General features: G+C 37.7%; 1 protein-coding gene across 1 annotated transcript in view; it reads right to left on the reverse strand.

Annotated features, from left to right (window-relative positions):
- LOC309392205 (nardilysin-like) overlaps positions 1-18,287 on the reverse strand; it is a gene marked incomplete at both ends in the record, with an annotated part of 54,931 nt that overhangs the window by 12,087 nt on the left and 24,557 nt on the right. The window contains 13 exons of the mRNA XM_081953228.1: positions 1,080-1,111; positions 2,229-2,391; positions 3,570-3,697; positions 5,162-5,312; positions 6,401-6,452; positions 8,052-8,171; positions 8,635-8,721; positions 9,853-9,976; positions 10,494-10,598; positions 10,785-10,839; positions 11,872-11,930; positions 14,694-14,814; positions 15,596-15,673. Of these exons, the coding sequence (XP_081809354.1) occupies positions 1,080-1,111; positions 2,229-2,391; positions 3,570-3,697; positions 5,162-5,312; positions 6,401-6,452; positions 8,052-8,171; positions 8,635-8,721; positions 9,853-9,976; positions 10,494-10,598; positions 10,785-10,839; positions 11,872-11,930; positions 14,694-14,814; positions 15,596-15,673 (1,275 nt within the window). The remainder of the gene's footprint in view (positions 1-1,079; positions 1,112-2,228; positions 2,392-3,569; positions 3,698-5,161; positions 5,313-6,400; positions 6,453-8,051; positions 8,172-8,634; positions 8,722-9,852; positions 9,977-10,493; positions 10,599-10,784; positions 10,840-11,871; positions 11,931-14,693; positions 14,815-15,595; positions 15,674-18,287) is intronic.

Below are 18,287 nucleotides of genomic sequence, written 5' to 3' on the forward strand. Positions count from 1 at the left end.
TCTCCATCTTTCAGTAGTCTGGCTTTTGACCTGCTGTCACTCTTATGGACTGAGATGGTGCTTGGGGGTTTCCTGTATGCAACCTAAGGTTTCAGCTACATTGGCAGAAAAGACCAGTTTTTCTCCATCTGCTCTGTTGGGTTCTGTCTCTTAGCACATATCAGTCTTCAAATGACCCTGCCCTACAGTTGCATTACTATGTCGTCTGACAAAGGTCATAGTCAAAGGTATGTTTATGTAAAAAAAAATCCACAATGCCCTTTGAAGTTCTACACAATGAAGTCTCCTTGCTTCCAAATATTAGAATGGGATGACTGCACCATATCTTCTGTATAATAAATGTAGTGCAGGATTTGATTGAGGCTTATACTACACAGTGAGCAAGCTCCCTGCTATGGTGATGCAGAATTTACTTTGCTGGAGTATAGTATAAGCTCATGGAAACCAAAGGTGAGTTGCTGCCAGTTTGGCCCGGATCGGCCGAACCGGTACTAGCGGTGGCGGGAGGCTCCACCCACCTGCCCAGACACTTCTACGCATGTGCAGAAGTGGTGCATATGCAAGCACACACAGCAGTGCACCCAAGCCAGTAGTAAATAAATTGGCAATCCACCCCTGATGGAAACAGTAGATGGCTTTACAATTAATATGAAAATTATGCTAGAATTTTAAACTGGCCGGTTGGTCTAAATTAATGCAAGTTGACATCAAACAATACATAATAATATTTATAGTATGAAAAAAACCCTGGAATTTCAAAGCTTTTTTTGCTAATTCAGATCACTGGTAGAAAATAATTTTTAAAATAAATATAGATATTTAAACAAGCACTATAGTAATGTAGGTGTTCTTAAACAAATGCATACAAGCCTAATAAATCAATAATACTACACAACTCTACTAAATGTACACTAAAAAGGCTGGTAACTATAAAGAATTAGGTTTCCAATGCAAATTATGGCTAAGTGTTGTGAAAATAATACCAACTGCCATGGAGTTCTAGAAAAAAAAGAAAAAAGAAAAAAAAGAAAAGCTGTGTCTTTTATTCAGTAGGGAGAAAATCAAACTGCAATACTTACCCAGAGATATAATTCATAAACTCCTTTGACTCCTAAGAAATAAATTGTGAAAGGTAATAAATTTGAAAAAAAAATGGGCAAAGTAATATATTGATTTCATTATTTTTATTTATTTATTAAATTTGTTTGCCACCCATCTCACCACAGCATGGCTCTGGGCAGCTTACAACATTAAAATAAAACTATAAATACATAAAAAACATATTAAACAGCAATAGCACTTAGACTTACCGTATTTTTCGGAGTATAAGACGGACCTTTTTCCCTCAAAAAAGAGGCTGAAAATCTGGATACGTCTTATACACTGAATACAGCATTTTTTGCCTCATGAAACCCCGTGCCTTTCACCAAAATGGCCGTATATACCACTTTATAGTGCTTTACAGCCTTTTATGAGGAGTTTACAAAGTCAGCCTATTGCCCCCAACAATCTGGGTTCTCATTTTACCGACCTTGGAAGGTTGGAAGGCTGAGTCAACCTTGAGCCTGTCAGGATCAATAATTACGTCAAATAAAATAAAATACAAGTTATAAATAAAGATGGGGTTTATTATTATTAAAAAATGTTATAATTTAATAAATATCTAGTACAAGGGTGTCAAACTCAAGGCCTGAAGGCCAGATCTGGCCCATAGGGTGCTTAAATCTGGCATGTGGTGCCGGCCTGGAAATATCAAAGCACCAGCCTGCAGTGTCTCTGCTGGCCAAAAATGGGTCATGCGGTGAATCTCATAAGGCCCCCCATGTGGCCAGTTTTTGGCCTCCCCAGCCTCCAGCAGTGCACTATCAGCCAAAAATGAGCTGTGCAGAGGCCTCACAGGGCTTCTGCACAGCCAATTTTTGGCTGGCAGAGAGCTGCTGGAGGCCGGGGAGGCCAAAAACGGGTCTCATGGGGGGTGTCACATGGCTCCAGGTCCCGTTTTAGCTGTTACTGTGCTGCAGGAGGCATCTGTCCCATCTCCCCCATTCCCCCCACCCCCATCCCACAGAGGAGAACTACAATGCTGATCTGGTCCTCAAAGAGATCCAGTTTGACACCCCTGATCTAGTAGAACACATAGTTTGTAAAAGGGTATAAAAGGGAGTTCTAATTCTTGGTACTAGCTGATGACCTTCATCATCGCATAACTAAGTGGATTTTGTACTCACATTTTTTGTAAAGTTTCCTTGGACAAGTCCTTCTATCCACAGGTTTGATTTGAAAGCACTCACAAATTTTGTCAGAGACGCTATAGAAATACCATTGATCAAAGTTTGATATTTCTCTATTAACGACCATCTGCCATGCTCCAATATTGTTAGTCGTATGTCTCTGAAAATTCCAAAATGAAGATGTATCAGTAAATATGTATCAATTCTAGATTCTTAGGGGGTTTGTTTTTTTTTAATGCTGAAAGCATCATAATAATCTAACTCCATTCATATGTCATTTAATTAGGTATTGGGGCAAATTGTTCCCACTCCTCTCCCAGTGTCCCACCACCAAACATGTGGAACTTCTATATGTGAACATCCACTTACTCGTAAGAGGACCAGGCAAAATATTTGACTGTAGGGGTGTTCCATTATTATAGGTTTCCAATGCTAGAGAAAATGCACCCCTATAGCAGAAGGTGCATAATATGAACTCACATTTCTCTACTCTAACACATTGGGTAACATTGTTCAGAACCTTTCCCAAGTTTATCAGCAATTTGTGACAGTCTTGATGTGACAAATAATTAAGTATATGAGAAGTCATACATTGAGAACTAATTGCCGGAATATACTTTTAATTCAAGAAAATGAAATCTAGTTTTTGTTCAGTTATTGTTCAGATTTGTTATCGTAATTCTAATTTTTGAAGTGCATCTACTGGTTTGTTAATTTGTTAATTAATTCAAGGCCAAATGTTTCTTCTAGCTTGGGGATAATTATAGATTGCACATATTGTCTATGGATTCAACCACTACCACACCTCTTTATTTTTTTATTTTTTTAAATAATTTTTATAAAATGTTTTTTATCTTTAAAAGCAATAAGAAAGACACAGCAAAGAAAAAAACACAATAAGACAAAACAAAACACAGAACATACATAACAATATACAGTAATTTTACAGCTTTATCGCTTTCCTTCTTAGCTTTTTTAATTCTCCCTTCTGCATTGTCTTCCTCTCACTATAACCTTGTCCTATAATTTAACAAACATAGTATTAACATAATAGTATTCATTATTTATATCTCCATATATTTGTATTCTCTATTTTTTGTCTTGGCTTCTGTTTTCTAGCTACTTGTATATTTTATTCCATACTTTATAGAAGCCCGATTCTTCTCTTTCTTTTAGTTCTATTGTCATTTTATCCATTTCTGTGCATTTCTCTTTAAACTCATAGGCCTGAAACTAGTTTTGTTGTTATTTGTTTTGTTTTTGTTTGCAGTGAATTTATATAATTAAGCTCATACAAAGTCTTTTTTCCCCATGAAGTTAAAACTTAAAAACACTTACTTGGCCAGTGTATCTGTTTTGATTAGATAATTAAAATATGACCTTTTCAGCTGCTCTGTTATTATCTGAAAGTTTGAAGGTGTGATGCTCAGTTCAGATAAATTATTGATTATCAACTGAAACAGCAACTAGAAAGAAAAGAAAAGATCAAGTAGAGCAGCATTTTATGAAATAAAAGACAAAAGGTACCATATTAAGCACCTCACAATTCTTGGTCTAAAACACAAACATATCAATCTATATTCTGGATAGTGACGAATCTAAAATCCAGCATCTTTGATGTTCAGTTAAAAGAGGTGGAACAGAGAAGATTAAATAATATCAACCCTCAAATATTAGTAAGGCCACATTTTGTAAAATTAAGCAAGTCTCTAATAGGCCTCATAAACTTTCAGAAATCCGAATCTGCTCCTTGAAGTGAAGAATAAAATAATTCAACCCACCCTTAAAATGTAAACATTCAAATCAACTCATTAATTTATTAAATAAATAAAATCACTGAGCTAAACATTTCCATCTGGCATTCCTGGTGACATTATAAATTCTTCCCTCTATCCCATGTAAGCATTGGAGCCTGATGAGGTACAATAAATGATTGTCTTGTTTTGGTCTATAATGGAAGAAAATGACACAAAAACAATAGCATGTTGATATTTATATAGTTCAGCAAACATTACATAAATCAGGAATAAAATATCAAGAATAATTTATTTCTTCTGATTCTTTATAGCTCATTTGAGGATTGCAGTATATGATTCCTATGCATGGATTTTAGAGAAGTCAAACATCCCAATTTCCAGCTAGACAATCTCAGATAAGAGGTTGGAGAAAGAGTTGTAGCCAGACAACAAACCAAGGTAACAAAATTTGATTTAGTGTTCACCAATGTTTCTCAACCACAGAGCCTTTAAGATGGGTGGAGTTCAATTTCCCATGCTGCCTGTGGAATTATGGGAGTTGAAGTCCACCCATCTTAAAGGCAACAAGGTGGAGAAACATTGCGTACTCCTTCTTATGGCACTGATTTATGATGTCTTTCACCAAGGATTAGGTAAATAGTAGCAACAGGTAGTCCTTGACTTATGACTCAAATTGGAAATTTGGTTGAACATAATTACAATGATAAATTGAGACATCCATCTGATCAGGCCTAGGTTTTTTGACATTTTTCATGATGGTCATTAAAAGAATCACATGATCATTAAGCAAATGGTAGGGTCATTAAGTAAACATATTCTTCCAAAAAAATGGGCAAAACATGTCACAAATCATGCTCACATGACCTCAGAATGCTACAACTGGTTGTAAAGGCAGGCTGATTGCTAAGTACACCAAATCTAAATCATGTGACCAAAGAGGAGGACAAGCAACATTTTACAATAGCTGGAAGTACTTCATGTGCCATAAAACACCTGTTCTAGGCTACTGTAAGTCTAAACAGTCATAAAACAAATGGTCATAAGTTGAGGACTACCTGAACTTCCACGTCTTATCCTTTCATTTCAGATAAGTTGTCCTGGGGATGATCTCGTTTTAAAATCTTTACGGTCACTGGAATGGAAGTAGATTATGAAGAAGTAAGGATCACTCACAGGTAGCTTGTGGTTAAAGCCTTTCACTCGAATGGTCAAGCCATGCTCTTTAGCCATCACTTTATATTCCAACTGAGCAACATCGGCTTCATATGCTGGTTCAGCAAGGTTATGGCTGAGGATGCTTACAAAAGTATCAAAAAGTACCATGCTAGGTGAAAATGAGGACAAAGAGGAGAAAATGAAGAGAATTAACAGAAGTTGAAGCGGCAGCGTTGTCCTGTCTTCATATTTCAACAGGAGAAACTGAAAACTGGCTGCCCTAAGACTAAAATTACAGATTGTCATTTCCATGGGTCAATTTCCCTTTGACATAATACGCTTGGGAGAGTTAAACTGCAATGGGAAAAATACAGTCATTTTCAAAAGTTACAGATAGTTTTGACCCAAAGATACTTTTTCAAGAGCCAATTATCCAGTTGCCTCTTGAAAAAGTATCTTTGGGACAACCATGACCTGGATGACTGAGAGTCTCCATAGACATACAGACATTGATGAGCTTTTTCCATCTTCAAGATGTACTGAGTGAATTAAAGTTATAGAAACAATTATCCTTCCCTTTATGCATTCTAGTGCAAAACTTTGGAGTGGTGGCTTCACTACAACAAAGATTCAAACGGATTCCTTCAAACTCCAGAAAAAAAATAAAGACTATGAAAGAAAACCGAGAGAAGTCTTGGGTAAGTTGTGCAGAGCAAAACATCTCTCGCCTTCTTTTACAGCATTGGTCAAAGGGCTTCCAGGCTGGATGACTTTGGCAAAAGGCATAGGATTACTGGCTCTCTGTGTCTAAAATGGCAATACTTGTTGAGGTTCTTCCAGATCAGCAACTTCAATGAATCACATAGTGTGCACTGAAGCTAGCAAATGTGGAGCCTTTTCCCGATTGCTTGGCAAAGGTCCTGCCAAAGTAGATAGTGCTGAGGACAACCTCAAGCCATGCAACCTGAAGCCCCCTTTCCATGTACTGAAAGATCTTCAATCTCAAGGCTTTGGTGAACACTGCACCAATTCCGAATCCATCTATCCTAGAAAACTAGTGTTAGGCTAGTGTTAGGGTAGAGCTGCAAGAAGCCTTCTAATCACAATATTCTGATTCAAGGTCTTTGCTTAACCAAAGCAAATCTAAATCACTTCATACAAGGCAGAATATGTTTTATTGCAACCTAAAACTAACTGTGAAATATCTTATCATTTTTTAAAAACTAATGCAACCAGTCAATTTAAAAAAATGCTTACTTCAGTGCAGACTGTAATATTACTGGTGATACCAAGTAGAAACAGATAAATCCTGGAGAAAAATGAATAAGTTGGAAAAGCAATAAGAATGTAAACATTGTGCTCTTTATGTACATACATCGATATTTTTAAAGAGTCACTGAATCTCTTCTACACCAGTTGAGGGCTGTTCAGTTAGATCAAACATCACAATTTTGTGTTTTCTGAAACCATTACTTTCCATAATTGGAGATCCTCATTCTGATGATGATGATGATCATCATCATCGTGGGTCATTTTTGTTGTCATCATCTTAATGTTTGTGTCTGTCTGTCTGTTTCTGTCTGTGTGTGTGTGTGTGTGTGAGAGAGAGAGAGAGATTGAGAAGGAGGAGGGAGAAAGGCAGAAAAGGGAAGACAGATAAATAGAGACACATAAACAATCTTCCCTATGCCCAACATTGCCCCCAATAGTAGACACTAATCAATGGGTGGAGCAGTGACATGAAGTCAGGTGAGGCAAGTGAGGCACGTCTCACCGCTCTCATCATGAAAAGAAAAAAAATGTAAAAGGAAAAAGCTGAGCAAGTTGCTGCCTCACCGTGGATGACTCTGCTTAACTGTTAAAAAAAGCCTCTAAAAAAGCGCCCTCTACTATGAGGCAGGAGAATTGCATGCCTCCTCTAGTCTGACTTTAGGCATTTTATGATCACTCAAGCAGAATTAAGCAAGGGTTAAAAGCCTAAAAATTCCTGACATGGGTGAGGCACGCAGTTCTCCTGCCTCATAGTAGAGGGCGCTTTTTTAGAGGCTATTTTTAACAGTTAAGCAGAGTCATCCACGGAAGCCAGGAAAAGAGCCATGCTGTAGCACACACACTTTCCCCCAGCCTCTTTCTTTTGGAAGGCTCGGATCGGCTCCCCTCCTGCTTCTCTGCCTCTACTCTCACCCCAACCTGCCAGCAGGTGGTGAGTGGGTGGGCTTTTTGCGTTCCAGGCATTTCCCACCCAGACAGCAGGCTGCATTTGCAATGGTGGAGGTGTTTGGGGAAGGCAGCAGGGGAATTGGGGGGGGGGATGGCAGAGGAGCTGCTTTCAAGCCACTGGAAAAGATATCCAATCCAATTTTGTGTCTCTGTGTGTGGGTGTTTGTTTGAGAGTGAGTGAGAGAGGGAATGGGGTAGGAGAGATAGTCCAATCTAACTGTCATTTTAAACCGGAACTGAACATGCCTGGCTGTGGAATTCTGGGAGTTGAAGTCCACAAGTCTAAAAATATTTGAAACCCACAACTGTGTCAGTACCTCACCAGCCATAAACCTTACCGCACTTCACTGGGGTGGAGCTGATTGTTAACACAAAGTTTTAATTTCCATTGGTCAAAATGGTTGTTTCAGGAATTTATAGGAAGCAAAAGCACTTTAAATATGTCAACTCTTTGGGTAGATTTACCCTAAATTACCTTCTTGTCAAGCATTTATCCTAAGCTCTTTTCATATCTCTTTCCCCAAAGGATGCATTGAGAAGAGATTTTCCATGACAAAGTTCTTCTCAAAGTGCTGATTGCTTTGAGCAATTAATTAAAGAACATTGATACCTTGATGAGTTATCTTACTATACCTTTCCCATGGATGTAATCTAAGAAGTATGATTCATTTGTATTTATACAATTTACCTTTGGGGACACCAAATTTATTGTCTTCCTTGTACCATAGACACCCTTCACGTGTGTTTATTATTTTGGTAGGATATTCTGGAGCATGGGTATCTGTTTCTTTCACAGAGAAATCTGTGGCTAAAATAGGGGATAAAAGTGGCAAATTACTATACTGAAAATAATATTTCATGGACTTGTTTGCCTGCTACATTGCTGCATAAGATCTTCATAAACTTTGCATGAATCTCTGGACATACAAACTTCTATAGATACTTTCTCTTGACTACAATTGCCAAAATGCACACATAATTTATTACTATTGTCAGGCAAAAGCATTACAATCCGAGGCTTAGATTAATTGAATTTTTTAAAAGAAAAACTCTTGTCCCATAAACCTAGAGTGGAAAGCATCAAGGGAAGAAAAGGAAAATCTTGGCTTATGTATCCAACTCTATTATTTGTTATTTATTATTTTTTGTAGTCCTTGCTATCCAAAAGATATTAAAGCTACCAATGTGTACAATAGTGGGTTAACGGTTTAACTCAGTCCATAATAAGAACATTATTAAACTAAACAAGACTATGTGGTTGTAGTACTAACCTATATATTTATTTTCTTGTGGCAGATGTAAATCTGGATTGAGGGGGAAATCAGTGCTCCACAACTGGCTCCAATATGAGTCAATGTCTGTGAAGGTAACACAACTCAGAGTGAATGCTTTAGTAGAGAATACCTCAAGATAAGAATTAACCTTAGATTCAGTGGTGCACAGATTTTTGCTTAAACTAGACTCAAGCAGGGACACGGTGGCTCAGTGGCTGAAACACTGAGCTTGTCAACCAGAAAGGTCGGCAGTTTGGTGGTTCAAATCCCTAGCACCATGTAATAGCGTGAGCTCCTGTTATTTGTCTCAGCTTCTGCCAACTTAGCAGTTCAAAAGCATGTAAAAATGCAAGTAGAAAAAATAGGAACCACCTTTGGTGGGAAGGTAACAGTGTTCCATGCGCCTTTGGGGTTTAGTCATGCTGGTCATGCAACCATGGAGACATCTTCAGACAGCGCTGGCTCTTTGGCTTTGAAATGGAGATGAGCACCGCCCCCTAGAGCCTGGAGTGACTAACACATATGTGCAAGGGGAACCTTTACCTAGACTCAAGCAATCTCTAGTTTTCTTAAATTTAATTCTATAAGCTTTTAAAATTGTGCATACAATCCTCCCTCTCAAAGGACAGCTCAACTCTTTTAACACCAGAAACACCGCAGGGAAAGAAGAAAGCTGCCAATTTTGTTTTCCAAATCTCAAAACTTTTACTGCATCTTCATTTCATCTAATTTCATTATTTAATCATAATCGATGACTTTTGTTCCTAGGTTTACTTACTCTTGAACCTTTGACTTTTGGATTGGCTGACTACTAGACTCAGCACTCTGGCTTATGGATCATATTTGGATCACTCTCTTGCTACTTAAACTTCAAACGGACTTATTCCGATAAGCTCTCTTTGCACAGACTTTGATTTATGGTATTGTCTACTGTTATCCGCTTAACACCACAGAAACTGTGTCTGCATGTGTATGTTTGCAAACTGAGACAGGACACAGTCAGCATGGTGAATGCCACAAGACAGCAGGAGCTACCATGCTCCACGCCCTACAAATAAAATGTAAACTCTGAATTCTACAGGGAAATTCTTGTAACTAAACAATTCACCTGGAGGCTGATGCAGCAATTGGCACCATTAGTAACATCTTTGCTCTGAGATGCTATTTTTGAAGCAGATTATGACAAACCAGTAATAACACAAATGGCCACTTTACCTAAGATACAATATTGTGTCCCAAACCACTTTTCTTTCTTGGAGCATTGTCCCTCATGGGAAGGAGATAAGAGAAAGATGTTTACTTTTTCAGGAGTGAGATGATTAAGAGCATCAGCAATGATCTGGAAATATAATAGATAAAGGAATAAATCAATCCATCCTCTGTTAGTCAATTTTTCACAGAAGTTGCCTCTTTGTTCTTAAACTGACGTTATTTTTTATGCCATGACATAAGAATTATTATGGGAGATGGAGGATGGGATATTATCAATCCATTGAAACTCACTGGCTGATAGGTTAAGACCCTGGTACCTACACAATAGAAAATAAAATCTTACTATTGCCGCTAAAGCTACACTTTAAAGAAGCTTCACTACATTTTGGATCAGGAAATGAACACAAATATTCTAACTAAGCAAAACACTTTTTGAACTTAGTGTTAATGTTTCTAGAGCAGACTCTTCAGCTGAGGCCATCTAGATACCTTCAATCTACAACATTTAGATATCTGAGCTATCATAAACTTTTATAGAATTCTAAGAGTTGCAATCATATATCTGGATGGTGCCAGAGTGGAAAAGGTGATTCTAGAGCTATTTTCCTTTCACTTTTTTTCTGACATATGTGGACTCCACTTACCTCAGCATTATATTCAATCAGTAGTTGATCTCCTGTTAGTAAGTCTTCCTTTTCAAAGAGATGCATATTTTCACATATATTTTCTACGAACTCAATTGGGTCTGTCTGGAGATATGAAAAACATGATGAAGAAATAATAAAGTCCGTAAATTAGAGTTTCCTAAAACTTAGTCTTGAAACACAGCATAATTCAAAATGGATTAGAATCATTTGAATTCCATTATCTAAAATAATGTATCAATATTTCCAGTGATACTGCAGGCATATTGGAAACTGGAAGCAAACATATACCTGTTCCTGGAAACAAAATTCATTGGCTTCAATCTTCTGAATCTCTTCCCATATTCTGTAAAACAAGAAGTTGTGACCGTTATCACATAGGACAGCTGTTCCCCATCTCGGTCTCCTTGAAATGTTTGGCCTGCAATCTCAAACATTCTCAACAGTATTTGTAGTGGTTGCATTATTCTTGGACCTTAAATCTACACATCAGAAAGATACAAGTAATCCTTGAACATGCCCAGTTTCTGTTGCTAAGTGACACAATTGTTTAAGTAACTTTACCCCATTTTTTCTTATCCAAGAAGCTTCTTCAGCTCTGACTGGGTGGTGGAGGATTTGTATTCCTTGCAGACAGCTAGTCATTTGCATTCTTTTAGAGAGTCATTGAGGTCACTTGGACCTCACACTTAGCTCACACTTTAGCTGTCCTCAGGGTTACCTGAATAATGCAAATGGGTGTGGTGCCTTCTTAGAACTGCTGAAAGGACCTTATTGTATAACTCATTTTGAGCTGCACAACTTACAATCACAATTGGGACCAGAATTTCCATTGCTAAGCAAGGCAGTTGTTCAGTGAATCATGTAACTGTGGGGAGTTATGACAGTCTTAAGTGTTAGGACCAGTCATAAGTCATCTTTTCTTTGTAACATCAAATGGTCGCTGTTGTAAATTGAGGACTATATGTATTCTTTCTATCTGTCACTCTTGTAGGATATGAGAAATAGAGACATATGGTTTTGAACAGATGACAAAATATTACATCAAATGAAATTTCACTTTTGTTGGAAAGAATGCCTTTTAGAGATCTATTCCTTGTTAATATAAAACCTTATATAATTATTTACATAGCATTGTTTATTACTGCTGTCAAAGAGATTATCCTGCACATTTCAAACATTATTACTGCATATCTTGCATATGTTGATTTGATTCGATGTACAAAACATGATGATTTGATCTGAAGATTAATATGTTTAATATGCATTCTTAAACTGTTATTTACAGCATCAATTACAAAATGTACTGAAAATGTTTTAAATACAAAATTAGAAATGACTAGCAAAGTCATAACATTTTTAATGTATATATAAATACCTTTTCTCTGGCCCATTTTTTTGCAACATCTTTAAATACTGAAATATAAGATGAATAACCTGAAGATAAAGAAATGAATGCAGTTATTTTAGAGCTGTATTTGACTACAAAATAGGGCAGCATTAATAATTAATAAACCAGGATTTATCCTCCCGACAAACAAAAAAAGTATTGTTTTGTCACTTTAGCCCTAACATCTGATAATTTCTGATATCCTATGGTTCTGGCATCCCCAATCAGAAATTATTTTCTCCATAAGTATTATCTCACTTAGCATTGATTGGTAGTACAAATGGACTAAGAATATTTTCTGAGATTTTAGATATTTTAGTATGGATGATAGCCATACTAAAAACTAAATGACTGAAATTGCATGTTTGCTTTGATGATATGCCTAATTAATAATGGTTTAATTCTAGAATTGGGAGAGAAAAATATTATTTTGTGTGATTTTTGCCTGGACCCCATGGAATTTTCATGAATCAATTTATGGCTTGAACAGATCATAAGTATATAGACTATTGATGAAGACTTATGTTATGGAGGATCTAATAAGCAGAACTGATTTTAGAAGAATTGTCCATTTCCTCTCCTTCATAATTCTCACTAACAGAGAGGAAATGATAGAAGGTGTTGAAGCCATAGGAACCCTGGGGGCAAGTGACCATGCAATATTGGAATTCAACATTATCCAAACACAAGTAATAGAACAAAGTCAAACTAGAGTCTTGGACTTTAAGAAAGCTAATTTCAATAAACTTAGAGAGAGCTTGGGAAAAACTCCATGGATGAGAATCCTCAAGGGGAAAACAACTCAAGAAGCTTGGGAAATTTTGAAAAATTGGATTACAAAAGCCCAGTCTAGCACAATACCAATGAAGAAGAAAAAAAAACAGCTCCCCAAAGAAACCAGCATGGCTGCATAAAGAACTATCTGACAAACTGAAAGACAAAAAAGGTAAATATAAAAAGTGGAAGGAGGGGGACATGATTAAGGCAGAATATCAGCAAATAGCCTGAGCCTGTAAAGATGAAGTGGGGAAAGCTAAGGCTCACAATGAGATCCTGGAACACCGGGGAACTACCAGAGGACTGGAAAAGAGCTGATGTGGTTCCCATCTTCAAAAAAGGGAAAAAAATAGATCCAGGAAACTACAGACCTATCAGCCTGACCTCAATACCAGGAAAGATTCTGGAAAAAATAATCAAGCAACAAATCTGTGAACACCTAGAAGCAAACAAAGTAATAGCCAAAAGCCAACATGGATTTGTCAAAAACAGATCATGCCAGACTAATCTAATTGCATTCTTTGATAATGTGACAAAATTAGTGGACCAGAGGAATGCCGTCGATATAGTTTACTTGGACTTCAGTAAGGCTTTTGATAAGGTAGACCATAACCTACTACTAGATAAAGTAGAAGAATGTGGGTTAGACAGCATCACCACCAGATGGATTCGTAACTGGCTGACCAACCGCACTCAATGTGTAGTCCTCAATGGAACTGCATATACATGGAGGGAAGTATGCAGTGGAGTACCCCAAGACTCTGTTTTAGGCCCAGTACTCTTCAACATCTTCATCAATGATTTGGATGAGGGAATAAATGGGGAACTCATCAAATTTGCAGATGACACCAAGCTGGCAGGAATAGCCAACACTCCAGAAGAGTGGCTTAAGATACAGAAGGATCTTGACAAACTCGAACATTGGTCACTATCTAATAAAATGAAATTCAATGGTGAAAAGAGTAAGGTTCTACATTTAGGCAACAAAAATGGAATGCACAGGTACAGTATAGGTGGTACCTTGCTCAGTAGTAGTAACTGTGAAAGGGATCTGGGAGTCCTAGTGGACAACCATTTAAATATGAGCCAGCAGTGTGCAGCAGCTGCCAAAAAAAACAACACAGTCCTAAGCTGCATCAACAGAGGGATAGAATCAAGATCACGTGAAGTGTTAGGCCACTTGGTAAGGCCACACTTGGAATACTTCATTCAGTTCTGGTCGCCACGATGTAAAAAAGATGTGGAGACTCTAGAAAGAGTGCAGAGAAGAGCAACAAAGATGATTAGGGGACTGGAGACTAAAACATATGAAGAATGGTTGCAGGAACTGGGTATGTTTAGCTTAAGAGAAAGAAGGACTAGAGGAGACATGATAGCATTGTTCCAATATCTCAGGGGTTGCCACAAAGAAGAGGGAGTCAAACTATTCTCCAAGGCACCTGAGGGTAGAACAAGAAGCAATGGGTGGAAACTAATCAAGGAGAGAAGCAACTTAAAACTGAGGAGAAATTTCCTGACAGTTAAACAATTAATCAGTGGAACAGCTTGCCTTCAGAAGTTGTGAATGCCCCAACACTGGAAGTCTTTAAGAAGATGTTGGATAGCTATTTGTCTGAAACAGTATAGGGTTTCCTGCCTAGGCAGGGGGTTGGACTAGAAGACCTCCAAGGTCCCTTCCAACTCTACTATTGTATTGTATTGTATTGTATTGTATTACTGATAAATATCTCTAAATCCCCAACAAACTCTGTAAAAATAGTGTTACTCAATGATTCCCAAAAGTATAACTAGTCGCAAAATATGAATCTTCACTCTTGCTTCATCCTCTGTAGAATTGTCATTTAAGCCTAAGACATTTATAAATCTCTATTAAATGCAATCTATATTTAAAGATGACAGAACATTTGTAAGTTAACCCATTATATAAAGAAAAGAAATACTAATCTTCTATTCCTTTTCAAGTTATTTCATTGAGCTTTGTGGAATTTACAATACAATAGTATACTGGAATAATAGTAATAGTAATAATTGACCTCATAGAAATATTTAAGGCCTTCATCTGTTAAAGTCACTGAAATGCTGAAGATGGAATAGGTAGAGTTTTGTTCGAAACCTGTCTCACCATTTCCTCCATATAAGGCAAGAGCCCAAAACCTATTGTGAAAGTAAAGCCGTGATTAAAGTAAGTAAATAAATATTCAAATTGTAAACAGTGAACATTAACTAAACATTTAATCTGGTTATATTTCTAAAAGTGAGTTCTTGCAAAGTAGGTTTTCAAAAATATAAATATGATAAACAATATCAAGGGCCCTTTAGTATTCTCAAAAAGATACTTATAGTAAGTGTTTTGTACTGTGCATGTACATTTAATGAATTGATTAATCAGTCTACATTTTTTCTAATCAACTAAAAAGTAATACATTTTAAAGAAGCATTTCTTGATAACTGCAGAAAGGTCAGGGTTAGAATTAGAGCAGGAGTGTCAAACGTGATTTCATTAAGGCTGCATCAGGGGCTGACTTGGGGGCTGGGTGGGTGTGGCTGGGGTGGGCGTAGCCAGCTCAACATTACTCGTGTCAGGGGCACCCCTCCCAACCTCCATTTTTTCTGGCAGAGTGCTGCAGGAGGCCATTCCAGCCGAAAACAGACCTTGGGAGGGGTGCCCTCGACACAAGTGACATTAAGCTGGCAGAGGTACTGTAGACCAATCCTGCTTCCAGCGTGGCTCCATGGGCCGGATCTAACCACCCCTGGGTTAGGAACGTGGTCTCAATCTTTGACACCCATAACTGTTTTACTTTGCGACAATTTTTTTCCACTCTGAAATGATAAAGTGTAGGTGGAGGCACTAGGGATCTTTGTAGAAGTCTGATCTCTTCCAGTGGGCTTTGAAATTATACTGTACTGTGATATAAAAAAAATTAAGACATACTTCTTCCTCAGAATGGAGAGCACACTTCCTCTGCCTTCATGTCCTATCAGCCAAGAGATATAATGCAGTGGCTTCACCCTAAAAGTTTTGGGGAAAAACATTATGCGTCAACTTATTTTAAAAGAGCTTGTTTAGAAGAAGGAATGCTTCCTTCATTTTTTAAAAAAAACTGTATTACTTTTCTGTACATTCAGTAAATACTACATTATTTCAGATTAGAAGGTCACCTTGAAGTCCAGTGGACCGAAAGAACTAAAATTCTAGTCTGTTCTGATAATAAATGCTATGTTAGGAAGGATTAACACTAAATTTAAAAGCTGTGTCATTTACTATAATTGGAAAATATAATATTTTATTGAGCTTACTGTAGTGCAGTGGTTAGAGCGCAGTACTTTAGGCTACATCTGCTGCCTGCTGGCTGATTGCAATTTGGCAGTTCAAATCTCACCAGGCTCAAGTTTGACTCAGCCTTTCATCCTTCTGAGGTCGGTAAAATGAGGACCCAGATTGTTGGAGGTAGTATATAAGTCTAAGTGCTATTGCTAATATACAGGTAGTCCTCAATTTACAACCACAATTGAGCCTAAAGCATTGTTGTTTAGCGAGGCAGTTGTTAAGTGAGTTGTGCCCCATTTTTATGACATTTTTTGCCACAGTTGTTAAGCAAATCACTGCAAATGTTAAGTGAAGCATACAGTCGTTAAGCAAATCTGACTTCCCCTGTTGAGTTTGTTTGTCAGAAGCCTGCTGGCAAGGTTACAAATGTTGATTACATGACCTGGGACAGTGCAACTGTCATAAATACATGTCAGTTTCCAAGGCCCCAAATTTTGATCATGTGATCATAGGGATGCTGCCACAGTTGTTAAGTGTGAAAAATGGTCACAAATCACTTTTTTTTCAGTGCCATTGTAACTTGAATAGTCACTAAAGGAATGGCTGTGTGTCAAGTACTACTTGTAGACACATTCAAAGTTACCAGTAATTAAAAAGCCAGGTTAGGTTAGATTTGATTACCGGACTTTTATAAAAGTATATAAGAAGAATGTGATGGTCTCGTCTTATGCTCTGTTCCCCCATGATTTGGTAGACGCCTCTGGGAAATGTTTTAGGTAATTGTGTGGTAATAACAATGTTCTGTTGTTCCACAGTGGTTTTGTGCCCCTCCCAGAGCGACTGACAATTCAAGAGGACATTGTGAAGGTTATACTTCAGGCACATCTAGACTGTGGCCATAGAAACATGCTGTTAGTTGACAAGTTGTGTCCAACCCATTGTGACCCCATGGACAACGTTCCTCCAGGCCTTCCTGTCCTCTACTATCCTCTGGAGTCCATTTAAGCTCACGCCTACTGCTTCAGTGACTCCATCCAGCCACCTCATTCTCTATCATCCCCTTCTTCTTTTCTCCTCAATCTTTCCCAGCATTAGACTCTTCTCCAGTGAGTCCTTCCTTCTCATTAGGATAGAAACATACATAGTGTTTTAAAGCTTCAGCTCTGTCAAGGTTTTTCTAATATTGTCATCAAATGGTTATTTTTAATCAGAAGGAGACCATTATTAAATACACGGGGAACACATAAGATTTCAGAAGTGGTTTGCCATTGCTTCCTTGATTGATCTGAGAGAGAAAGTGAGTGGCTGAAGATCACACAATTGGTTTCATGCCATGAGGTTGGAGTAGAACTCATGGTCTCCAAGTTCCTACTCTGGTGCCTTAACTAAAATATCAGATTGGCTCTACATGTGGAACAGTCCTGCGTAAAGGCCTCTTTGAGGTGACCACAAATAAAATATCCTTGGCAGCAGTGCAGAAGTGGCTTGCATCGTAAGAATTTTAAAAAGCCATTTAAATGCTAATTAAATTTAAATATTCAACTTACAACAGTACATTTAGTGACTGTTTGAAGTTACAATTGCACTAAAAAAGTGACTTATGAACAGTTTTGTGTGACATTTTTCACACATTTTACAACCTTTGTAGCATTCCCCATGATCATGTCATCAAAATTAAGATGCTTGGCAACTGGTTCATACTTATGACCATTGCTATATTCCAAGGTCGTATGATCCCTTTTTGCCATTTTTTGACAAACAAAGTCAATGGGGAAACAAGATTCATTTAAGAACCAGGTTACTAACTTATCAATTGCAGTGATTCACTTAACAACAATAGCAAGAAAGGTGCAAGACTCACTTAACACATGTCTCATTTAACAACGTTGGGCTCCATTGTGGTTACAAGTCAAGGACTACCTTTATAAACCTACATTGAAATAAATGGCTGTGCTACTCTTTAGAGTGTGGCCTGTGGGAGGCCATTCAAAAACATGAGGCTCTTAGTCTCACTGTGATGCACGAATGCCATAGACTATAAACTCATCCTAACCTCATTCCAGAGTGGATGTGATTCCTAGTGTGAACAAAACCATCCCCTCTCCCTTCACATTAGATTTATTCAGAACCTTGAATGGTGCAACTGCATCTACTCATTTGTCCCAATGCATTACAAATATAGACTATTTAGAAACAAGTAGCAATGTTAAACATCAGAACTATCACGAGACAAAGGCCTTCAGATAAGAAGTCAATGACAACTCCATCTGTACAGCTTCTGAGTAAAGAACATGGACATATTCATATAAGTCACAGGATTTGAACTTGACTCAAGGGACACCTAATTGATAGAGAC

The sequence above is a fragment of the Natrix helvetica genome, assembly GCF_964273705.1.
Source record: "Natrix helvetica genome assembly, chromosome: 4".
Classification (NCBI taxonomy): domain Eukaryota; kingdom Metazoa; phylum Chordata; class Lepidosauria; order Squamata; family Natricidae; genus Natrix; species Natrix helvetica.